Source organism: Salvia hispanica, chromosome 5 (assembly GCF_029641045.1).
Source record: "Salvia hispanica isolate PSC_SH4W2 chromosome 5, Shi_PSC_v1, whole genome shotgun sequence".
In the NCBI taxonomy this organism is placed as follows: domain Eukaryota; kingdom Viridiplantae; phylum Streptophyta; class Magnoliopsida; order Lamiales; family Lamiaceae; genus Salvia; species Salvia hispanica.
In genome coordinates, this window is record NC_142696.1 from 7,937,302 (window position 1) to 7,961,103 (window position 23,802).

At 34.8% G+C, this 23,802-nt stretch overlaps 3 protein-coding genes and 1 pseudogene across 7 annotated transcripts; 1 reads left to right on the forward strand and 3 right to left on the reverse strand.

Moving 5' to 3' along the window:
- The first annotated feature begins 1,901 nt into the window (after positions 1 to 1,901).
- LOC125189921 (protein FAR1-RELATED SEQUENCE 5-like) lies at positions 1,902 to 4,615 on the forward strand (annotated as a pseudogene).
- A 1,375-nt stretch (positions 4,616 to 5,990) lies between these two features.
- Positions 5,991 to 6,820, reverse strand: LOC148924301 (uncharacterized). Its single transcript, XM_089059046.1, has 4 exons — positions 6,741 to 6,820; positions 6,482 to 6,662; positions 6,232 to 6,354; positions 5,991 to 6,155 (listed from the first exon to the last, which is right to left on the reverse strand). The coding sequence occupies exons 1-4, from the start codon at positions 6,818 to 6,820 to the stop codon at positions 5,991 to 5,993; spliced, it is 549 nt and encodes a 182-aa protein (XP_088915172.1).
- Positions 6,821 to 7,488: 668 nt separating this feature from the next.
- On the reverse strand, positions 7,489 to 8,500 carry LOC148924302 (uncharacterized; the record flags this gene model as incomplete). Its single annotated transcript, XM_089059047.1, has 4 exons — positions 7,489 to 7,509; positions 7,580 to 7,639; positions 7,741 to 7,758; positions 7,841 to 8,500. Coding segments are annotated over 4 exons (759 nt in total), but the record flags the coding sequence as incomplete, so codon positions are not given.
- Positions 8,501 to 17,283: 8,783 nt separating this feature from the next.
- Positions 17,284 to 22,278, reverse strand: LOC125186831 (RNA-binding protein BRN1-like). Of its 5 annotated transcripts, none has more exons than XM_089058000.1 (12): positions 22,000 to 22,278; positions 21,838 to 21,920; positions 21,716 to 21,767; positions 21,513 to 21,638; positions 21,296 to 21,375; positions 20,576 to 20,755; positions 20,091 to 20,421; positions 19,809 to 19,952; positions 19,600 to 19,730; positions 19,196 to 19,287; positions 18,809 to 18,916; positions 17,284 to 17,731 (listed from the first exon to the last, which is right to left on the reverse strand). In XM_089058000.1, exons 1-12 carry the CDS (start codon positions 22,142 to 22,144, stop codon positions 17,605 to 17,607), a joined length of 1,599 nt encoding a protein of 532 aa, XP_088914126.1. In that variant the 5' UTR covers positions 22,145 to 22,278; the 3' UTR covers positions 17,284 to 17,604. The 5 variants fall into 5 exon arrangements, with proteins under 5 accessions (XP_088914126.1, XP_047939246.1, XP_047939245.1 ...); XM_048083289.2 differs by lacking the exon at positions 17,284 to 17,731 and adding an exon at positions 18,955 to 19,036 and having other exon boundaries at positions 18,579 to 18,853; positions 22,000 to 22,276; XM_048083288.2 differs by lacking the exon at positions 17,284 to 17,731 and having other exon boundaries at positions 18,579 to 18,916; positions 22,000 to 22,277.
- Positions 22,279 to 23,802: the final 1,524 nt, after the last annotated feature.

Consider the following 23,802-nt stretch of genomic DNA (forward strand, 5'->3'; position numbering starts at 1 on the left):
AGTCATGTTTGCAGCTTCAATCGTCATTTTTTCCTGTTCTCTGACTGAAAAAAGGGACGGTTAAGGTTTGGGATGAGGGGGGAACTGTGAATTGAGGGAGGAGAGGAGATTGAACTATGAATTGAGGCGGCGCATATGGTTTGCTTCAGATAGAGAATTGAGAGAGAGGAGAGAGAGTGGGTTGTGAAATCGTCGCTCAAATTAATCTCTCGCTGAAATTTAGGAATTGCAGTTTTGAAACTGCTCCACATTATTGTGTGATACCAAATTTGCCCCGATAATGTACGAAAATAGATGAATAATGTAGCTCGGATGATTTGAATCATATCCATCCAATCCATCTATCCTATGGTTGTGATGTGTTTTGTGTATAACACTAAAAGGGTGTAAGGACCTTAATGCACCCCTATATATATATATATATATATATATATATATATAGAAGTGATCAATGTTTAACTAATATTAAGTGTATAACTAGAGAATTAATTTCAGCCACACATTTAACATTCCAAATTAATCATATGGTTTAAATAAACTTTCAAATTTGTATGAAAAAATACTTGCCTAAGGGTATTTTGGGAATTCAATATTTCAACATGAATTAATGAAATTTATAATCACCCATCGTGAATTTATCGTCAACAATCTTCCCAAATCATTCTCCAATCTGAACCAAATTTAGCTTAGGATTTCTTCCAAAAATATGAAATTCCCGATCTGAATCAAATCTGAACCAAATTCAGCTTCGTTCTGATTGAATTCAAGCGCGATTTTCTCAAATCTGATTGGATCGATCAGCGCGATCTGATCAGGATTGACCAGCGCGAATCAAATCTGTTTGATTCTGATTGAATTCATCACAACTGATCAAATTCGCTCAGGATTGACCAACGCAATTTGATTCATTCTTCCCGTTCATTCCTTCATCGCGATGTCTGGACTCCTTCAAATGGATTCAATTCCGATACATTCATCCGAAGATTATTTCGATTCTGATTCCTCTTCATTGGGAGAGGAAGGAGAAACTGAATCTAAAGGTAATTATCAATTATTATCAATTAAGTGTTGTTGCTCAGCATGATTAGATCGTGTATGATGTGAAAAAACGTTAGAGTGAACTATATGTGACGAACAGTGAAGTAAATATGCTCAATATGAGTTGTAGTGTAGTAAATATGCTTTATATTGAAGTAAATATTGTTTGTATTGATGCATTTAGTGAATTATTTTCATTTTAGTGATGTATATTATGCATTACAGTGAAGTACATCATAATTAAAGCGAAGTATTCCAATGTTAGCGTAAAGTGTTTGTGATTCATGGTTAGAGTGAAGTAAAACATGGTTAGATTGAAGTATTCCAGTGTTAGAGTGAAGTATCTGTCATCTATGCTTGTAGTGCTCTGTTTTTCCCTTTCAGTGAAGTAAAACATGGTTAGATTGAAGTATTCCAGTGTTAGAGTGAAGTAACTGTCATCTATGCTTGTAGTGCTCCGTTTTTCCCTTTCAGTGAAGTAAAACATGGTTACAGTGAAGTATTCCAGTGTTAGAGTGAAGTGTCTGTCATCTATGCTTAAAGTGCTCTATTTTATCGTTTCAGTGAAGTAAAATATGGTTAGACTGAAGTAGTCCATGGTTAGAGTGAAGTGTCTGTCATCTATGCTTGTAGTGCTCTGTTTTTCCATTTCGGTGAAGTAAAACATGGTTATAGTGAAGTATTCCAGTGTTAGAGTGAAGTGTTTGTCATCTATGCTTAAAGTGCTCTATTTTTTCATTTTAGTGAAGTAAAACATGATTACAGTGAAGTATTTTACGCTTACAGTGAAGTATATATTTCTTACAGTGGTTTACGTACCAAAATGTCCCGATGATTAGAAACCAAAAATTGGACAAAGTTTCATGACCCTTGATCGTGCATTGGACTTCTACAACAATTATGCTCGATATGTTGGGTTTGACACCCGTAAGAAGGGATCAAAAAAGGAAAAAGATGTCATTACTTGGATTTATGTGGTGTGTAGCCGAGAAGGTACAAAGCAAAGAAAAAATGAACAACATGAGGTGAAACGCAAGTGTTCTTCTATTAAGTGCTTTTGTAATGCTAAAGTGTCTTGGAAGTTTTTTATGGGTGTTGGTTATGTTATACAAAGTTTTGTTGAAGAACATAATCACGAGATGGTTGAGGAACGCCATAAGCGTTTTATGAAGTTGAACCGCAATTTGGATTTAGTCCATCAGAAATTCATACTTGATTGCGCTAATGCAAATATCGGTCCAACTTTAAGTTTTAGTTTACTCAAGGAAGTACTTGGTGGATTAGATTATGTAGGGTGTACTGTTTTAGAAGTGCGCAACTACAGACGCGACCTTAGAGCATACGTGGAAGGAGCTGATGCACAAATGCTATTAAATGAGATGCGCAGGAAGAAGGAACTTTGTGGAGCATTTACCTATGAATTTGAGGTCAACTCAAAGGATAGACTGACACGTTTGTTTTGGTGTGATCCAACTGCCAAGAGAAATTATCATTTGTATGGTGATATTGTTTCTTTTGATACGACATACTCAACAAATAGGTACGTGCACACTAATTACATTCACATGTCTTATAGTTTATATTCAGTGAAGTATATTGAGCATATAGTGAAATATATTGTTCATATAGTGAACTAGTATATGATTACAATGATGTTTATTTCCGCATGCTTATAGTGTATTGTTTTTCATTTTAGTGAAGTATATTGAGCATTTAGTGAACTACAATAAGCTTACAGTGAAGTATATTGAGCATGGCTTATACTGTACTGTTTTTATTCATTTTAGTGAAGTATATTGAGCATTTAGTGAACTACAATATTTGCTTACAGTGAAGTGTATTGAGCATGCTTGTATTGCTTTGTTTTTCCATTTCAGTGAAGTAAAACTTGCTTAGAGTGAAGTATTCAAGTGTTAGAGTGAAGTCTCTGTCATCTATACTTATGTGCACTATTTTATCATTTCAGTGAATTAAAACATGCTTAGAATGAAGTATACTAGAGTTAGAGTGAAGTGTCGGTCATTCATGCTTATAGTACTTTGTTTTTCCATTTCAGTGAAGTAAAACTTGCTTACAGTGAAGTATTCTAGTGTTAGAGTGAAGTGTCTGTGATTAAAGTATATTCTTCATGTCTTATAGTGATTTTAACATGTAGGTACTGCATGATATTTGCTCCTTTTACGGGCAAGGATAATCATGGTCGCCCTGTGACATTTGCTGCTGGCCTTTTGTCCAAGGAAAATGCCGACTCCTTTTCATGGTTATTTAAACAATTTGTGAAATGTATGGGTGTGGCTCCGAAGCTAATCGTAACCGATCAAGACTTAGGAATGAAAGTTGCTATTGCAGAGGTTCTTCTTAGTACGAGACACAGGTGGTGCATGTGGCATATAATGAATAAAGTTGCTGACAAATTGCCAAAGAACATGCTTGGTAGTGAAGAACTAAAGAAGGAATTGAATGCATGTGTTTGGTCGGAGTTGATAGAGCCGATGCATTTGAAGAATCTTGGCATGCTATAATGGAAAGATATGGGTTGGCCAATAATGACTGGTTTTCATCAATGTTTGCATCTATAAAGTTTTGGGTTCCAGCCTTTTTCCGTGATTTTCTGATGAGCTCGTTGATAAAGACAACATCTTTGTCTGAATCACAGAATAGCTTCTTTAAAAGGTACTCAAAGTGTCGGGCTAACCTTATGCTATTTTATATGAACTATAACCATGCTTTGGAGGCTCAAAGAAGTAACATCGCAAAGCTTGAATACTATGATTCAACAAAAGTGCCTATATTGCGAACAGAATTGGAAATTGAGAAACATGCATCAACGATATACAGTGGTAGTGCTTTTAATGCAATTCAAGAGGAGATAGTTTATGCATGTTTCTTTTTGTCTTGTTCAACTCTAGGAATGTCTACCAATAGAGAGAATGAAGTATATAACATAAATGACAAGGATTCAAACTCATGGACAGTGACTTACTCCATTGGCGATGACACCTATGTGTGTGGATGTAAAAAGTTTGAAAGACTTGGTCTATTGTGCAGCCATATATTTTGTGTGTTGAAATATAAGTTTGTTAAGTTGATACCCGAGAATTTGCGTGGATGGAGATGGTTGAAGTCACAGTTTGTGAAGCCAATACATGGAGGTTTTTGTGATGATGAAGAAATATTCTCTGTTGTGGACGAGAAGAAGATTGCATTTAAAAACTTGTATGCATTATTCTTTGAAATAGCACAAAGTATTGAAGGGAACATTGACCAAATCAATGCATTTACTGCAATTATTGAAGAAGGTAAGAAGCAGCTTTTCGGAAGTGTTGTTCTGTCTTCGACAGAGAAAAGAGCATTGATTGAGAACTTCTATGGCTCACAAGTTCCAAACATTATTGAAGTTCATCCTCCTAATGTTGTCAGTACAAAGGGAAGTGGAGGTAGGAGAAAATCGAAGAAGGAGTCGGCAATAAAGTTAGCAATGAAACCAGGCCGAAAGTGTGGAAATTGTCATGTGATTGGACACCATGATTCGAGGAACTGCAAAAAGGTGAATGAGAAGACAAAACAGAGGCAGTGAGGATTTGGAAAGAAACAGTTCACTTTGTAGCCTTTTTAGAGCACTAATGACTCATTTTTACTACACTTTTGAGTGATTTTTATCTCAATGCAAACTTGGTTTTTATGTTAAGCTCAATTGCGAATAAATTCACTTTTATATGTGTTCGTTTTACTGCTTACAAGTCTTTAGTTCGCTTATTACATGTTTTGGTTCATTTATAGTGAAGTAATATTGATTATCGTGTACTGTTTTCCATATCAGTGAAGTATATTTAGTGTACAGTGATGGATAAACAGACACTTCACTCTAACACTGTAGTACTTCACTCTAACCATGTTTTACTTCACTAAAATTGAAAAACAAAGCACTGCAAGCATAGATGACAGATACTTCACTCTAACCATGTTTTACTTCACTTTAACCATGTTTAACTTCACTGAAATGGAAAAACAGAGCACTTTAAGCATAGATGTCAGACACTTCACTCTAACACTGGAATACTTCACTCTAACCATGTTTTACTTCACTGAAAGGGAAAAACAGAGCACTACAAGCATAGATGACAGATACTTCACTCTAACCATGTTTTACTTCACTCTAACCGTGTTTTACTTCACTGAAATGATAAAACAGAGCACTTTAAGAATAGATGACAGACACTTTACTCTAACACTGGAATACTTCACTCTAACCATGTTTTACCTCACTGAAATGGAAAAACAAATCACTTTAAGCATGGACGACAGATACTTCACTCTAACTCTATAATACTTCACTCTAACCATGTTTTACTTCACTGAAATCGAAAAACAAAGCACTACAAGCATGAATAAACAGACACTTCACTCTAACACTAGAATACTTCACTGAAATGGAAAAACAAAGCACTACAAGCATAGATAACAAATACTTCACTCTAACACTGGAATACTTCGCTATAACCATGTTTTACTTCATTCTAACCATGTTTTACTTCACTGAAATGATAAAACAGAGCATTACAAGCATAGATAAACAGACACTTCACTCTAACACTTGAATACTTCACTCTAACCATGTTTTACTTCACTAAAATGGAAAAATAAAGCACTGCAAGCATAAATGACAGACACTTCACTCTAACCGTGGAATACTTCACTCTAAGCAAGTTTTACTTCACTCCAATGATGTACATTGTGCATATAGTGAAGTATATTGTGCATATAGTGAAGTACATAGCTCGACAGTGAAGTAAACATTGAACGGGATATTAATGTAAAATAAGAACTGACTATTGAATTTAAATGAAGTTTTGTACAATAGTTCATGAACGCTTGAAGTTTACAATCATTTTTTCCATATCTATGTTCACTGTAAAGAGTATTCTAGTTCACTGTAATCACAAAATACTTCACTATATATCATGTATACTTACCACAGTTTCATGTATGCTACCATAATTGATTGTGATGTCCTCATCGCTGCCATTCTTTGAATTGTCAATCACCACTATGGTTTTAGTGCTAAATCTAAAGCATATGGTGTAGTAATGTTCCGCAGCACAAATTGGAAAGAACACCTACAAAGATGATAACAATTTCAGAATAAAAACAACCAGTGAATATAGCAAAGAATCTTTTGTATTCAATATTTACCAAATCTACGTCGACCCATTTGAAATACGGAATTTGTTTAATCTCATCTTCTAGATTGCTACAGAATCTATCAATTATGGTGTTGATGTCCACCCCATCAGGCCGTTGTACAACTGTATACAGCTGAAAGATGAGACAAGTCAAATCTGGATAGAAATAATTCACTATAGTGAACATATAGTGAAGTAAACATGGTTTATAATGAACATATACCATGTAGTTCATTTTTCAAAATTTATACTATTCTTACACATTGGTATGTTGTAAAAAACAGGCGCCTCGATGAAGATAGAGCCCTGTATTCTTCCATGTTATTCAAATAAGAAGCCCAAGCGTTGATCACACCCACTTCTACTAGCTCATGTGGCAACAGTGAACAAAATTCTCTTTTTGTTACGATTACAACATCATCATCAAACAATATGTTGTCCATGTTCAAACATGTATATGTGTTAAGATTTCTTTTGTATATTTTTTCTTCTAAATAAGAACTATAATATAAATCTTACTCATTTAATTTATGTGTTGTCATAATCCAAAAAAATATATGTGACTCTTGCAAGCTAAACTTTGTTTTTGCCTGAACCATTCTTTCATGGAATGGAGATCGCAGTGCAGCGGATATTCTCTTCTCAGCTTTTGAACGTACTGCCATTTGTTCAATCCTAGCACTTGTCTGTCAGGGCAAGAATGAGATGAAAACTTCACTATATTGTTTATATACTTCACTTTATAAGACATATAGTTCACTGGATGTGTATTTTTACATTACTGAAATGGAATAATAGAGCAAGTTTTACTTCACTCTAACCATGTTTTACTGAAATGGAAAAAAAAAGCACTACAAGCATCAATAAACAGACACTTCACTCTACCACTAGAATACTTCACTCTAAGCTTGTTTTACCTCACTTAAATGGAAAAACAAAGCACTTTAAGCATGGACGACAGACACTTCACTCCAACACTAGAATAATTCACTCTAACCATGTTTTACTTCACTGCAATCGAAAAATAAAGCACTACAAGCATAGATGACAGACACTTCACTCTAACACTGGAATACTTCACTCTAGTCATGTTTTACTTCATTGGAATGGAAAAAAAGAGCACAATAAGCATTTTATCAATTCTTACAATATCTGGATCGTAAACTACTAATTGGGCCGAAGGATTTTGGTCAGCTTCTTTCAATTCTGACTGAATGTAGTCATCATCATCACCTATCGCCATGAATGCTTCTATTGCAGATGCAATTTAGGCATCCACATTGTCGTCCTATTTTCATAATAAGAAAAGAATATCAAATATAAATACCACAATACACATGTATTAGGTATCTGTATACCTTCAACTGCGTGTTTCGTGATGCTCCTTTAGTTAGATCTGCACAAAATTCATTTGTCTCCTGCATATAGTGATGTGTATTTAACCATAAATACAAAAACTTAAAAGGTAGATATAAACAAGAAGTCAAAAAGTATTATAAATTAGAATACAACATCATACAAATGTTTTTAGTTCACCCTGAATCAAATGTCAAGTTTTAGAACACAACAGACCAAAATCAAAATCAAATTGTTTACATCATTCCAACACTTCAACTTACGTCTTTCTTTTCCAAGTTAATTTCAGGCAAAATTGATGTGCCTTCAGTCACTCGTTTGCTCTTCTCATCATAGATTTCCATCATCTTTTCCATTAGATCAATCCACTCTGGATTATCCTCTTGATCGACTTCCATAGCATGTGTCACATTATCAATTGGATTTGACACAGCTTGGTCGCCTTGAGCAACCTCGACACCCACCATCCTAAGGGCAGTTACAGCTACAACCTTGAAGCAATTGATGTCTTTGCCAGTTGCCGGAGCATTCTTTATAGAGTTCATCATTTTTTTAATAGAAGCTGCAGCCTCCCTTATTGAACTTTTTACTTCATCATTTGAAGGAGCTTCATCAGTTGAAGAAGCTTTGGTTGTTGGCAGAGTATTCCCAGGAGCTTCATCAGTTGGTGGAAGATTATTCCCAGTGGTAGAAGGGACAGGGGCAGTGACAATGATTGAATCATTATTGACATATAAAGCTTCAATGGAGACCGGGTCAACAATGCTTTCTATGCTTCCTCGACCTATAACACCACCATTTTTGAATTCCAATTGACCTCTTTCCCTAAGAAGGGTGGCTGTCCAGTTCCGGACAGTGGGAAATCTTCGAACCACCATCCTCGTCCTGTAGACAACCCTATCAACATAGCAAGCCTGCAAAAAGGTTCAAACATGGATGATAAGCTGGGATGACAAACACTTCACTCTAAAAGTAGAATACTTCACTCTAACCATGTTTTACTTCACTGAAATGGAAAAACAAAGCACTACAAGCATAGATGACAGACACTTCACTCTAATACTGGAATACTTAACTCTAACCATGTTTTACTTCACTGAAATGGAAAAACAAAGCACTACAAGCATAGATGACAGACACTTCACTCTAACACTGGAATACTTCACTCCAACTATGTTTTACTTCACTGAAATTGAAAAACAGAGCACTACAAGCATCGATGACAAACACTTCACTCTTAAACTGGAATGCTTCACTCTAACCATGTTTTACTTCACTGAAAGGGAAAAACAAAGCACTACAAGCATAGATGGTAGACACTTCACTCTAACACTGTAATACTTCACTCTAACCATGTTTTACTTCACTGAAAGGGAAAAACAAAGCACTACAAGCATAGATGACAGATACTTCACTCTAACACTGGAATACTTCACTCTAATCATGTTTTACTTCACTGAAAGGGAAAAACAAAGCACTACAAGCATAGATGACAGACACTTCACTCTAAAAGTAGAATACTTCACTCTAACCATGTTTTACTTCACTGAAATGGAAAAACAAAGCACTACAAGCATAGATGACAGACACTTCACTCTAATACTGGAATACTTAACTCTAACCATGTTTTACTTCACTGAAATGGAAAAACAAAGCACTACAAGCATAGATGACAGACACTTCACTCTAACACTGGAATACTTCACTCTAACTATGTTTTACTTCACTGAAATTGAAAAGCAGAGCACTACAAGCATCGATGACAAACACTTCACTCTTAAACTGGAATACTTCACTCTAATAATGTAATACTTCACTAAATGAAAAACAGAGCAGGTAGTTGTTACTCACGATCGGAGTCTAAGGTTGTTGTTTTTCTTTTTTTCAGTCGATCAAAACCTACACAAAAAATAGAAGTAGTTAACTGTAGTAATTAACTGTAAGCTAACATCTGTTCTGTTCAATTTGGATTCCATAATAAACTACTGCATATCTCACTTATTAAAAACTCTCGTCGTTTGAATTTGCAGAATTCTCAAAACTAACTTTTATTCTAAAACTAAATCTAAATCAGAAACTAGTAGAACAACTTACATTTTGAAAAATCTTTCTCATTTGGATTCATTGTTCGACTATGGATGGAGGCGACGGCGATTGCAGCAACGATGGATGGAGGCGACGGCGATTGCAGCAACGATGGATGGAAGCGACGGCGACGATGGATGGAAACGGCGGCGACGATGGATGGAGGCGACGGGATGAGCAGTGATGGAGGCGACGGGATGAGCAGGGATGGCGGAAGATGAATTCTGCAAATGAGAAAATTAATTCAATTGTTAACCCTAATTTTATTAGTGAAATGTCCATTATACCCTCGCCTTGTATAGTGAAGTAAATCTGTGATAGAGTGAACTGATTTCTCCTTCAAATTCGAAAATCACATGTGTTAAAACTAGCCCTTGATTTTCTTGATCTTGTGGCTGTGATTTGTTCTCTAGTTATATACTTAATGGGCACTTTCCCCATATCACTACTCTATATATATATATATATATATATATATATATATATATATATATAGGGGAGAATTAGGGTGCTTTTCCATCCTTAGTGTCTATTTCCTTCTTAATATCATTCATTGGATTAGATTAATGGACCGTCCAGATTAAATTTCTGCAATTAATCCCGTGTTGCATTATTGGTTACATTTTGTGCATTATGAGGGTATAATAATAATCATATAATGGCTGGAACACGTTTCAAAACGGAGGTTCCGATAATTAAGCGGGATTTTCATGGACCTTCTGTCTCCCTACACTCTCTCGCATTCCATCCCATCAAACCACGATCAAACAAATTCTCTTCTTTTTCAAAAAATACTCAAACCCTAGCCGCCGCTGAAAAAGTTGAGACCAAGGCGTGACATCCGTTCTCGACGAGAAAAGCGACGTCGGTCGACGATTCGGAGTCTCCAATTTCGAGTTTCAGTTCGCGCGCACCGCCAGTCGACGATTCTGCTTTGATTTTCGAATACGGTGCGCTTCTAAAGTCACAATTTTTAGTTCGATTTAGTTCGATTTTGGGGGGAAAAGATGAAATTGTTAGCATTATATTTATGGTTATGCCAATTTTGAAGTATATTGTTGGTTTCTGAGTTGTATTTGGTTTGAAGTCGTCCTGAATTCGTCGAATTTTTCTGTATACCTAAGAGTTTGGGTTTAGTGTTTATGGTGGTTCCTATTGATGAATTAGCTGCGATGTTGGTGTAAAATCTAAAGTGGTTTCTGTTTATGTTGTGTCTCTATGTCGAAAAGAGGACGCCCCTTCAAAAACCAGCCTACGCAGACCGAAGGTGAGAATGTTGTTCCTTTTTAAAAAGTTGAAAGTATCTTGTACCTTAGTTCGATGCATTATTTATTGGTTTTGGTACATTGTTGTTCTTTGTTTTTGCATTTGATCTCTATTCCATCTCTGTTTAATTGTTGGGTGAAGTGTTGTCCATGTCTGACACATTATTCTATTCATTTGCTGCATTATTTCGTTGGCGTTCAACATTATTGCTTATTTGTTTGGAATTGAGCATTATTGCTTAGTGGTTTATAAGGATTAGTAAATTGCTTGCAGTCATTATTGGTTAAATATTGGTTAAATCTTATGCATTATGTAAGCGTTGTTGTACATTATTGTTCATTTTTTTGGTTTGGAGGTGTGTTATTCCAATTAGCACACATGTTTGTGTTTTATTTTATGCATTATTTGATTTTTGTAGGTCATTATTGATGTATGTGGTAATGTATTAGTTGTACATTTATTGGATTATTAGGTTGAAATTATGCATTATTATATGCACTGTCAACATCATTATATAATCAGTTATGTACATTATACAGTTATTGTTATACATTACTGAAATTCACTGTTGTATTTTTTTTGGCCAGCATCCAAGCATCCACGGTTGGCTATTGACGAGGCAGTGGATGATGTTCTTCGTAGCATCACTTACAAAGTCTAAGGATCCAAAAATGGCGGCAAAGGTGAGAAAATGTAATGCGCATGTCGTGACAATGCCTTGGAGGGACAACAGCGGCACCGTGGACACGGAGGTCTATGCGATGAGGCATATGGAGACCTACTTAGGAGAGCGGGAAAAGGATTGGGAGTGCGGACTAAGTGCAAAAGGGACAAAGAGCCTTGAAATGTTGCGAATGAAGTTTGCAACGACTCTGCTTACTTCTCCATATAACTCAAAAACTGGAACCAACCAAACTCTAGCCACCAAGCATTGGATGGTTAAGCCGGCAAAGTTCAGCTTCGAAAGGTGGGTCGAGAATTATGGGATCGAGTGATATTCTGATGGCTGATTGGAAAGGATTTTTATTTTGATATGAACTAGAAGTTTTTTTTTTTTTTTGATAACTCATGCTGGATGGGGGAATAGCGGATTTGTGGCGTGGAATGTTTTGGAACAGTATACATTGTGCTGAAAAATGTTGCAAGATGTTAGATATTTTGTTACTACTGTGTTCTGCACCACACTTGTAATGACTCCAAAAAACTTAATAATGTCACTTTACTGCTTGATAATGTAAAATATTAAGGAAATAATGTAGAACAAAAGTAGTAAACTTTATAATATTTTACAACAAACTCAATATATAATCGATGTAAGTAAACAAATAATGAAAGTAACTAAACTCAATAATGCACGTTCATGGGATGATAATGGATGATACTATTTTAGTAATGTACTACTTCTACAATAATAATGTATGATACCATTTCAGTAATGCATGATTATTAGTTTTAATTTAAATAGTGTTTCCACAAAAATAGTGTTTTCTACTAAGGGTGAAAAATAACTAAGTACTACAAATTAATAATGAAACATTTAAATATTAATAATGCACAAATACCAATTAAAAATGAGCAATCATTACCAAAAATAAGTTGACAGTGTTAAGACATCGAAAACAATAATAAGCCTAAACCCAAAACAAAAGCAATAATGTTGTGAGATTCAAAATACATCAACATTTCCTCTTTCTCTTACACAGCTCTTTCTCCTTTTCCATCTCTTTAAGCATTGGACAATTTCGAGAGTCGTGATGTCCCAAAATCTAGTGATTTGAGAGTCGTGATTCCGAGAGTCGTGATTTGCGCGTATCAAAACCAACAGCACGGGCATACACATCATAGAACACGAAACCAAAATCTAGTGATTTGAACTTCTGCCCAACCACAGGCTTCAAATCTGAAGAACAATCAGGAACAACAACCACTGTATACAATAACAAAAAACAAGTCTCAGCTACACATACGCATTACGAAATATAAAACGTGCATTATATGTTTTAAATTTTAAATTACACAGTACTAAGTCTACATTAATTTTATCTACTAAAATAACACCCTGGCCGCCCGGATTTCTAAACCCTAGCCGAGACCATAACTAAACTCTTGCACCTAGTACACGATTGTGGTAGTAGCACCAATCAAAACTGATACAATTAGGAAACGATCACATTAAGCCCTACAGACTACATACAAGCCACAAGGATTGTGTCTATCCTTGGGAATAAAGGAAACGTGGAAAGAATATTCATAGAGTTTTCTAAAAAGATTACCTTCTTCCATTGTTGAAGAATAATCTTCTTCCATTGGAGAAGAACAACCTTCTTGCATTGTAGAAGAAATTACAGTGACGCTCCGACAAAATATAATTATCAACGACTTCTCAAAAATATGCAAAAATCGTCAGATTATGGCTTGGACTTCTCAAAATTCGTCAGATTAATTACAGGGAAATTAATCGGTGAAGAAGAGAGATATATTTGAGTAAAATCACGGCAATATTTTGAGAAGGAGTAAATCTTGGACTTTCCATAACAGACATGCATGTGAATCTCCTAAACACCCTTTTCTAATTTTTTAATGATTAAAAATTATTAAATTAGGCTCTAATTTCAGCCCTAAGATCTGGAAAATAAATGGTAGAGATTAAGAAGGAAAAAGTATTAAAGATGGAAAAAGTATTTGAATACATCCCTATATATATATATATATATATATATATATATATAGGAGCGTATTCAGATGAAAACCATAATGTATATTAAAACATCAAACCATGTAAATAATGTACATTATACACACTAATAATGTACATTTATTCATGTATAATGTACTGTTCTAAATATTGTACACACTAATAATGTACATTTACATTATATGAATTCTGTACATTATGCTGAAAGTACATTATACATGAATAAAATGTACATTATTAGTGTGTATAATGTACATTAATTTACATGGTTTGATGTTTTAATATACATTATGGTTTTAATTTGAATACACCCCTATATATATATATATATATATATATATATATATATATATAGAGTCTCATTATACACAAATCCACTCTTAAAGACCGAACCACCGAACCCTACCAAATTAGGGCTTTTAGATCTAGTTTTTTATGGATAAGATACAGAAATTTATAAATTATTTTCGCCTTCATCACGAGCCTATTTTAATTCATCCGAAGGTAAATAAGTCATACTAACATGTAACGAAGATTTAACTTCATTCCAAAATATATTACTTCATTCTAGTAGGTTTTTACTTCATTCCAGTACGTAAATGTGGTTTAGCCGTCGCGTGCCGTTCTTTCTCTCTACAATATCTATCACCACCGTCATGGCGCTAATATTGGTTTAATAAACACATGGAATAATGTAATAAATTATTGGAGTGAAGTATGTGTAGAAGCATTTGAAGTCCTACTGGAATGAAGTAAAAATCTTATCCAATGAAGTAATAACGTTCCTGAATGAAGTAATAAACTCACTTGAATAAATTGTATTTTTAAATGTTAATCAAGCAAAAACCCACGTCAATGAATTTGAATGAAACATATGTTGAATCATTTCAAAACCTACTAGAAGCAAGTAAAAACATGTTGTAGTTTCAAGGTATTAGGTATAGAATGAAGTAATAAACCTATACAATGAAGTAAATGGGCTAGTAATGAAGCAGACTAAATTTTCACAGCAGCACATCTCATCAAAAAAACTAGATCTGATGGCCCAGATTTGGTCTCTAGTTCGGTCTTTAAAATTGGTTCGACATTGATCACAACTCTATATATATATATACTTTTTATCTTTAATTTATTTTGAGTAGTGAAAGGATCGTACGCAAGACTTGAATTCTTAAATTATAACTTCATAATTCATTTGCTTAAACTTATTAGATAATTTTTTACCGATATTAATTTAGTTGACTTAATAGAAATCGTGGCAAACCAGAGTTTAAAGCTCAATGAGCTCAAGAGTAGGCCTGCAAATTTAGTCCGTGGGCTTCGGGTATACCTGATCCCGACCCAATACCCGATGGATTTTTTATACCTGAAACCCGAAATTATGGATTCGGGTACGGGTTTGAATAGTTAATGTTATGATTTTTCGGGTTTAGGGTATCCGAAATTCGTATTAGGGTGCCCGACTAATGCCTGATTAATTATGTATTTGTGATAAATATTTTTAATTCGTATTAGGGTACCCGACTAATGCCTGATTAATTATGTATTTGTGATAGATATTTTTATTTAGTACAAGGCCTATGGCCCGTAGGATAAATCTAGAGTAAATTTATTTAATCACATGTAGATTTATGCCAAAAATTTCTTTATTTTAAAATTAAGTAGTTTCTATTTGTCTAATGTCTATATACATGTAGTCATAGAATCATAATCTAGAGAAAGCTAAAGCCTTAGAATTGAAGTTTAGACTTTTAATAATAGTCAATAAATAGTATTATTGTGTTATTTATAATAATTTCTATTCTTATCACAATATAATTTACATAAAAGAATAAATTTGAAATAGTAATTTTGGGTTTATGGGTACCCGATTAGTTAGGTTCGGGTACCCGAATTCATATACGGGTAGGGTATTGGGTAGGCCTGTCAAATTGGATACCCGCGGATACCCGATCCGAAATTTTCGGGTACCCGATCCCGAAATTCCAAAAATCCAATACCCGATACCCGACCCGAATTTGATTTCGGGTACCCGGATACCCGACTCGGGTATCCAGTCCCGAAAAATCGGGTATCCAGTCCCAATTGTGATTTTGAATTTATTTTATTTTATTTTTGAAAATTAACTACAAACTTTTAGAATTTATTTAATATTATTTTAATTCAAATTTAATACAAAGTTGAAGTACTAGTATTCAAGTAAAAATAACTACAAACTTTTAGAAATACAAAATTCTTATAGTAGCTCGAATTTAAGAGAAAATAACTACAAATTTTTAGAAATACAAAATTCTTGTAGTAGTTCGAATTTAAAAGAAAATAACTAAAAACATTGAAAAATACAAAATTCATAAGTTATAACCATATTAACATCTTTAATCCATCCACAATAAGTCAATAACCGTCAAAATTCATAAGTTCAAACATTCATCCTTTATAAATACACAATTCAATAATTCATAAGAATCAAGATCTAACAATAATATCATCAAAAATTCAAAATATCACAAGTCAATGAAATTAAAATATAATTAAAAAAATTAAATTACATATCTTATATGCTAACTATTAAGTATTAATTAAATTATAGTTAAGAAATTAAATTATATTTAATTATAATAAAAATATAATTTATTAATTTTAGAAAATAAATCGGATAAATCGGGTAATTCGGGTATACCCGATCGGATATCGGGTAACCCGATACCCGATAATCCAAAATTCTCACTACCCGATCCCGATCCGATATCCGAAAAATCGGATTTCGGGTATCCAATTATCCGACTTTTTCGGGTTTGGATATCGGGTATTGGATACCCGATATCCATTTTGACAGGCCTAGTATTGGGTATGATATTTTTTAAATTTCGGGTTCGGATACCCTGTGGCGGAATCAGAAATTTAAAGAAGCTGGTGCTGAAATTTGACAATAAGATAGTGTGACACCGACACCCTTATTATTTTCGAGAGCTGATAGCCAATTCTAGCAGTACCAGTTGTCTGCAATGACATTTCATATTTATCAATTTATAGGCGCGAAGCAAATATTAATACTTCATATCTTAGTACATATACATAGAGATTGTGATATTGTGAAAGTATGGCAAAATGAGCTACTCCCTCCTCCGTCCCACAAAGATTGTCTCACTTTGACCAGACACAGGTTTTAAGGGATATAATGAAGAGGAGTTGAAAAAGTTAATAGAATGTGAGTCCTACTTTTATATTTTAGTTTTATAATAAAATATGAGTAGGAATGAGTAGTGGAATATATGGTCCACTGCCAAAAATGGTAAAAAATTAAATTAGACAATTTTGTGGGACGGGCGGAAATAAAAAAATGGGACAATCTTTGTAGGACGGAGGGAGTAAAATATAAAGTAGTACTCCCCAAGTCTCAAAAGAATATGCACTCTTTGTTTTTTAGTCCGTCCCACAAGAATATACACTTTTTAATTTTAGAAACTTTTTTCTCTTTAATGAAGTGAGATCCATATAAGATATTATTACAACAAATTTCCAAATGGTAGCTAAAAATATATAAATATAGAAAACTTTGTTAAGAAAAAAACAATTAAAATAAAATTATCCCATGCTCTTAATCAATAAAGGATAAAACGATACTACTAGTAAAATTATAGGATTTCCCAAACTATAAACTTTTTAAAAAAAGGATAAAATTTTATAAATAAAAATATTACCTACATACTACATTAATACCTACAAAATGAGTAAAAAATGAAAAGCATGCAACTAGGTAGAGTATTTGACTCTCTCCCCTCCTCACCATTCAACGTTTCTCTCTCATTTTTAAGCTTCTCTATAAAAATGGGGCCGAGACGCTGCTCTTCCTCAGTATAAATAGGTGGATGGCTCCGGCAAAGCCCCCGCTCAAGCGGGGGCTTGGCCTATGCTAGTTCTGCCAGAGCGGATACCCGAATTTTAGGGTTTGGGTACCTACGGAAACCCGAATTTACAGGCCTACTCAAGAGCACACACAATGGTTATCCCGTTGGGTTGTTGCCCAGTCCAGCCAGGAGGGGGTGGCAATGGGATGATGTTGCAGGTGTCTTGTCCCGGAGGGCTTCTCGCTCTGAGGAGCTGAGCCCTTATTCAAGGAACATCAACATGCATCATAGACCCATAAATAGCGAAGGTAAAAAATGTTTAAAATATGAATATTTGCAGGGATTGTCTCTAAAATAATATGTAGATGTAGTAAAAAGTGATGTCGGACCAATAAATAGTTAAGGGACGAAAAAGATAAATGATGATTGTTGTGGATGCTCTAAGGCCCGTGTCAACAAAAAAATATTACTAGTATTATTAAATATTTATTATTTTGTGTAAATTAAAAGCACTTATTATAAAAATTAATTAAATGAAAATTCTCCAACATTTTTAACATACTACAAAATACAGTTTAAACCGATTTTTTTTTCCATCCACCTATGAGTAAAAAGTGTTGTGACTTGAATAAAAATTGAACTTGGTAGAATATATTGTGAGCAAAGTTAAATGTGGAATAAATATAAGTGCATGTGACAACTCTATTGTAGACCTGGGCACAAAGTAGTTGAGGAGTAGTTTTCTTTCCTTACATTAAATTTTAATCATTCCTTCCCCGTTCCTAATTTCAGGTTCTGGATCCACCACTATGAATAAGAAATACATAGTTGAGAACAAATTTAGGATTTGGTACGAAAATCACATCGATAGAACCGCCACCTACCGAGCTCATCTAGCGAACCACATAAGCATACACGTTCCCTCATCTTAACCGATTCTTTTTTATCCCCAATAGTAAAATGGTGGATTGTTTCTCCATCTAACCATGTGATGACTTGAATCCCCAACCTATTGGTTAGAGGGGAATCGTCATACTTAATACTTGTATTGTTTATCTGTCTGTCCTATCAGCAAAAGTAAACATCCAACGATACTACCAATTGAGATGACACAAAAGAATCCCCCATTTCCACTGATATGACTTATATTGTACTATTAGCACAGCCAAATTTCCTCCCAAAGCCTAAAAGCATAAATTAGATACCAAGATCTCAATCACATAGGAGTACAAGGTTGTTCTCACTCTAGTTAAAGGTGAAGATGCATATGGTTGTAACCCCTCTTTCTCTCTCTATCCAAAAACAAACATTTGACTCACATGGTAAATGTTTCTAACCTTAAAAAATATCGTCTTATGAAATAATCGACGAAATTTAGTAGCCTGCATTGGTCATAACGGAGAGAATGAATTGTACTCAAACAACCAATCATATATGCAGGAAACCTGAAAAAAAAAACAGTTTTCAATCCAAGTAAGACTACCTTTATTCATAATGGATCATAAACAGGAAGCATCTGTTACAAAACTGGACCAGAGACGTTAGAAGCAACAGAAGGTGAAAATCTAAAATCAAATAAAACATATTTCAGCTAGGAAGTACCGTTGCAGTGAAGCAAGTCAAAGAAACCACCAGAATACGAGCAAAATATGGTTTCAACAGTCAATATGATAATATTGGTCACATTAACAACTGCAGTAGTAGTTAAATTTGCACGAATTCACCTTGATACTCCAGCCTCCAGGTGATTGCAGGATGCTTTAGAAGCTCGATGCAGGCATGGCAGAAAATTTCCAACCTTTTTGTGCAGTTGAATCTTACACAAGTAGGGAACACCAAAAGGTCAAAATTTAGAAGACGATATTTTTAAAAATACTAAAATAACTTCAGAAACAGTCTAGTTCTCATAAATAAACAAGTCATATAAATTAAATTAAATAAATAAATTCAATGTGTAATGTGCGGCAACTGTTTTACAAACTACAAGTACAATATACAAATTGGAGATGAAGATTGGCCAGAACTGCTGTATCCACCCCATTTGCCCAATCTCAACATTTTCCATATCCGAGATTCTAAATCATGTCAAGATTCACACTTGATGAATTCAGCTGTCTTCATCACTTACCTCAAAGTTCAGATTTTTTTTGTTACTCTCCCTTTTAAGTTGAACCTTCAATTTTTTACCACCTAACTGATAGCCATTCATTGCACTAATTGCGTTTTGTGCTGCTGCTGGTGAATCATAACTAACAAATCCTGCAAATAGCGGCTCATTAGAAGGAAAACCGTTAAATATAACTTGCATCAGATAGAAAAATTTAAGAGAGTTTATACCAAAACACTTGCTGACATTCGTTGCTTTGTCAACAAAAACTTTTGCACTCAGTACCCTACCAAAACGCTGAAACAGATTTGCAAGCTGTATATCACCATATTGTTGAGGAATGTGGAAGATAAATAGATTAGCTCCGCGAGGACCTGCTCTTCGAAAGATTGACAGCATATAAGATAGTTGCAAAGGCAGATATGCATCAAGTGCATAGACACATCAACTAATATTTACAAAATAAAAGAACTAGGGAAAAGACAGCAGAATAAGAGTGAAGATTCAGCGACCTTCAACGTGAACAGCAGAGCTTGCTCTAACACGTGAAGCAGCTACAGAACTAGATGGTGACAAAGTTGAAGAAGCTCCAAATTGCTGATTATTCATGATTGCTCTAGGATGTGTCCAGGGATAATGAACCCCTGGTGTGGTTGGATAAGCAGAACCTATGTAGTTTGCAGATGGCGCTGCATAATTACTTGGTGAAGCTCCGGATGAAGGATCAGGTATGGCTCCACGTATAGAACGTCCTTGGTCTGTAGTTGGTACCAAATTAGGGAAGGTTGGTCGATTCTGCAACTGAGGTAGGCGATAGCGCACAAAATTATAAGGACCTGGTGTCTACAAAAATGAGAAATTGATATAAACGTACATTCAGTAATAAATACCAGTACGGTAGTACCAAAGGAGAACAGTACTCCTTTAGCTACAAAACTGCATTGTACAATAAGAAAACTTCTGAAGAGGACATTTTCCTAATAAAAATCCAACAAACCTGATAACCATAGCCATTATATGCAGGCACATAACTCATTGGTAGAGCACCATATACGGCATGATGTTGTCCAGAAGCTATTTGCAAAGTCGAAGCTTGCAAAAGTGCTTTTCGAACTTTCCGAGTCTGTCTTTCCTTCTCTGTATCAGCCCACTTGACCACCAAAGGAATAGAAGAACCCTGTCACCACCGTAAGATTAAAATTTCAACAAGAAGAATGTTTTTACTTGGAAAGATAAGAGATGCATACTTCTACTGGGGATCATCATAGAAAAAATAACTTTGCTTAAAAATTCAAAATGATATGGAGGAGTGGTTTCAGAAGCCAGATAAATATAAACAAAAAGACACCCATGTTCATAGTATAGATGATTTTGCGAGAAGTAGAGTCTTGAGTTTCCTGCATATGCTCAAAGAATAACCAAATGGAACTTGCTATACAATAACGGTCCAATTTGTAGTACATATGAGAAATACAAAATTTTCCCAAGGAAGACTAAAGCACCCTTGTATGCGAAAAATATCGATTATAAATCAGATACTGCAACTTTGAGTACAGACAACCTTTTAAGACATGAATTTTGACATATTAGATTAAGTGAAGAGCATAATTATGTCACAGAAAAGGTTTGGCTCTTAACAAGTTTGTAGATGCATCAAAGCATGCTGAGTGAATACTTAAAATTTCATATAAACATGAACTGCTAAATTGACACACACCTCGATCTTATGCTTTCCATTAAGTGCCTCTATCGCCGCGAGTGCTTGCTCTTTTGTCTCAAATTTCAAAAAAGCACAACCTATATGAACGAAGATGGATGTTAGCTTAAAATACAAGTAAGATCGCATGCTTTGCTTTGCTAATACGTATATTGCAAAACAAAGCTCACAAAACAAGCCAAATTGAACATAAGGAAAGAGGATTCAAGCCATTAACCTTTGCTAGTTTGACCAGACCCCCTGAGAATTTGCAAGTCTTTTATCGTTCCATATACCGAAAATAGAGCTGACACCTCAGCATCAGAAACAGTTTTTGGAAGCATACCAACGAACAATTTATGCTCTGATAATACATTTAGAAGATGAGAACATTCAAATAAGAGAGAAACGTAATAGGAAACACAAAATAGCTACATATACCTAGTCTTTCCAGTTCTCCATCAGCGTACTTCATTTGCAACAGCCTAGATGCCTGAATTGGAAAATTAAATCATTCTAGCGACATAAAACAACCACATTGCCTAAATTGTGATGATACTAACCCCAGGCAGCGTAATCTTCTCATGGCACGCGTTGACAGCCTTGTCTGCTTCCTCTCTAGAAGGGCATATGGCGAAACAACATCCTGATTCAAGCTAATTTTAAATCAAAAAAACATAAATCGCATTTTGGATACAGACATGCAAATGAGGATGGAATCGAACCTCTGGAAGCGCGCGTCTCTTTGTCTCTGATGAGTTTGACCTCGTCGACGAGGGCGAAATCTCTCAACAATTGGAGGAGCTGAACCTCCGACATCGGCTTCGGCACTTGCCCTACGAAGAGCTTCACGCTCTCTCCTTCCGCCATTGCCGCGTCACAACTACAGCTACTACTACTTTCTCTCTCTACAACTCTCTTTCTCAGTTTGAGGGAAAATGCTTAACCTTAACGGTGATCTGTGATGATTTTCAAAGTGCTTTCCATTTTTGTTCCGAGTCGTCTTCCAAGGAAAATCGTCCCTGGATTTACGTCGCCAAACCACCCTCCTATTTCCTTTTATTTACGAGATCTGCCATTCAGCGCTTGATGTGTTAAAAAGTTAAAAATCATAAACCATTATTAGGAAAAATCTGAATAAATTCATTTATGGAGTACTCTCTTGCTCACATTGCTCACATTTAAGCAACACATTGTAAGTATATATCTCTCTTATTTTATCATTATTTTATTTTCTTCTCTCTATTTTCTTCTCATTCATACTTTATTCGGATGAAAATCCTCTGCTTTGCTATTTATTATTCTTTCCGTCTCATAAAAATATGCACTCTTTCATTTTTAGTCCGTTCTTTAAGAATATGCACTATCTAATTTTGGTAACTATTTATCACTAATGAGGTGAGATTCATTCTCCACTAACAATACTTTAATTATTTTTTCTCTCTATCTCTTTCTTAATTTATCAATTTTTCATTAAAATATGTGCCGAATCCAAAATGCATATTTTTTGGGGACGAAGGAAATATAACACAATAACAAAAAAATCAAAGAAATATTATATTAAATATATACAGTACATTTTTTTATGTCATATTAGAAACATCAGAGGTTGTTGTGCTGAAGAGAACAACAGAGGATCCTCATCCACTTTATTCTCTCTTTATTTGGTACTATTTAAAAATTTGTGCTCAAAAGAAATGTGTCACATATAATAAAATAGAGGAAATAGTATTTGTAGAATTATACCTTAAAAAAGATTTTTTAAAAAAAGCATTAGTATACGGACCCTGAACAAGTTTTATTTGAGTTTTGATTAATTTTCTCGATTTCACTAATACTTTATTTGTCCTATTAAAAATGAAACGTTTTCCTTTCTAGATCATTCCATTAAAAACTAAACGTTTTTTAAAATGAAAACAACACTCACTCTAATTTTTTCCTCACACTTTTACTTTACTCTCTCCTTATAATCTCATAAAATAAGACTATACAAAATCTTGTCTAAAAAATCAAATGTTTTATTTATTAGGGCCGAGGGAGTAGATTACTGGGCTTGCTTTCCATGGCCATACTCCATAGGCATAGGATTCTACATTCAACTATGTCGTGGCAAAATCGTATATAAACATGAAGATGAGGGCAAAACACAAACGTGACAGACTGTCCTGCCTAGCCACGTAAGCAAGAATACAAACAATGAATTCAGTTCCCGTGCCAACTGTGATTGTATAAGTTCTATTCCAATTTTGCTTTTTCCATTTTATAAATTCCAGTGTTTTAATAAAGAGTGATGCTAAATGGCGGCTAAGGCCCTTAGAGCATTCCCAATGGAGGTGGCGAATTCTCGGCGATAAATCGCCGGTTATCGCCGAATTATCGCCGGCCATTGTGGCGAAGTCGGCGATAATTCGGCGATAATGTTGCCGTTGCTTCGCCGAGTGGCGTTCTAACGCCGGATTATCGCCGAGCGATCGCCGGCCACTGTGGCGACGCTCGGCGATAATCGGCGATAATTAAAATTTTTTTTT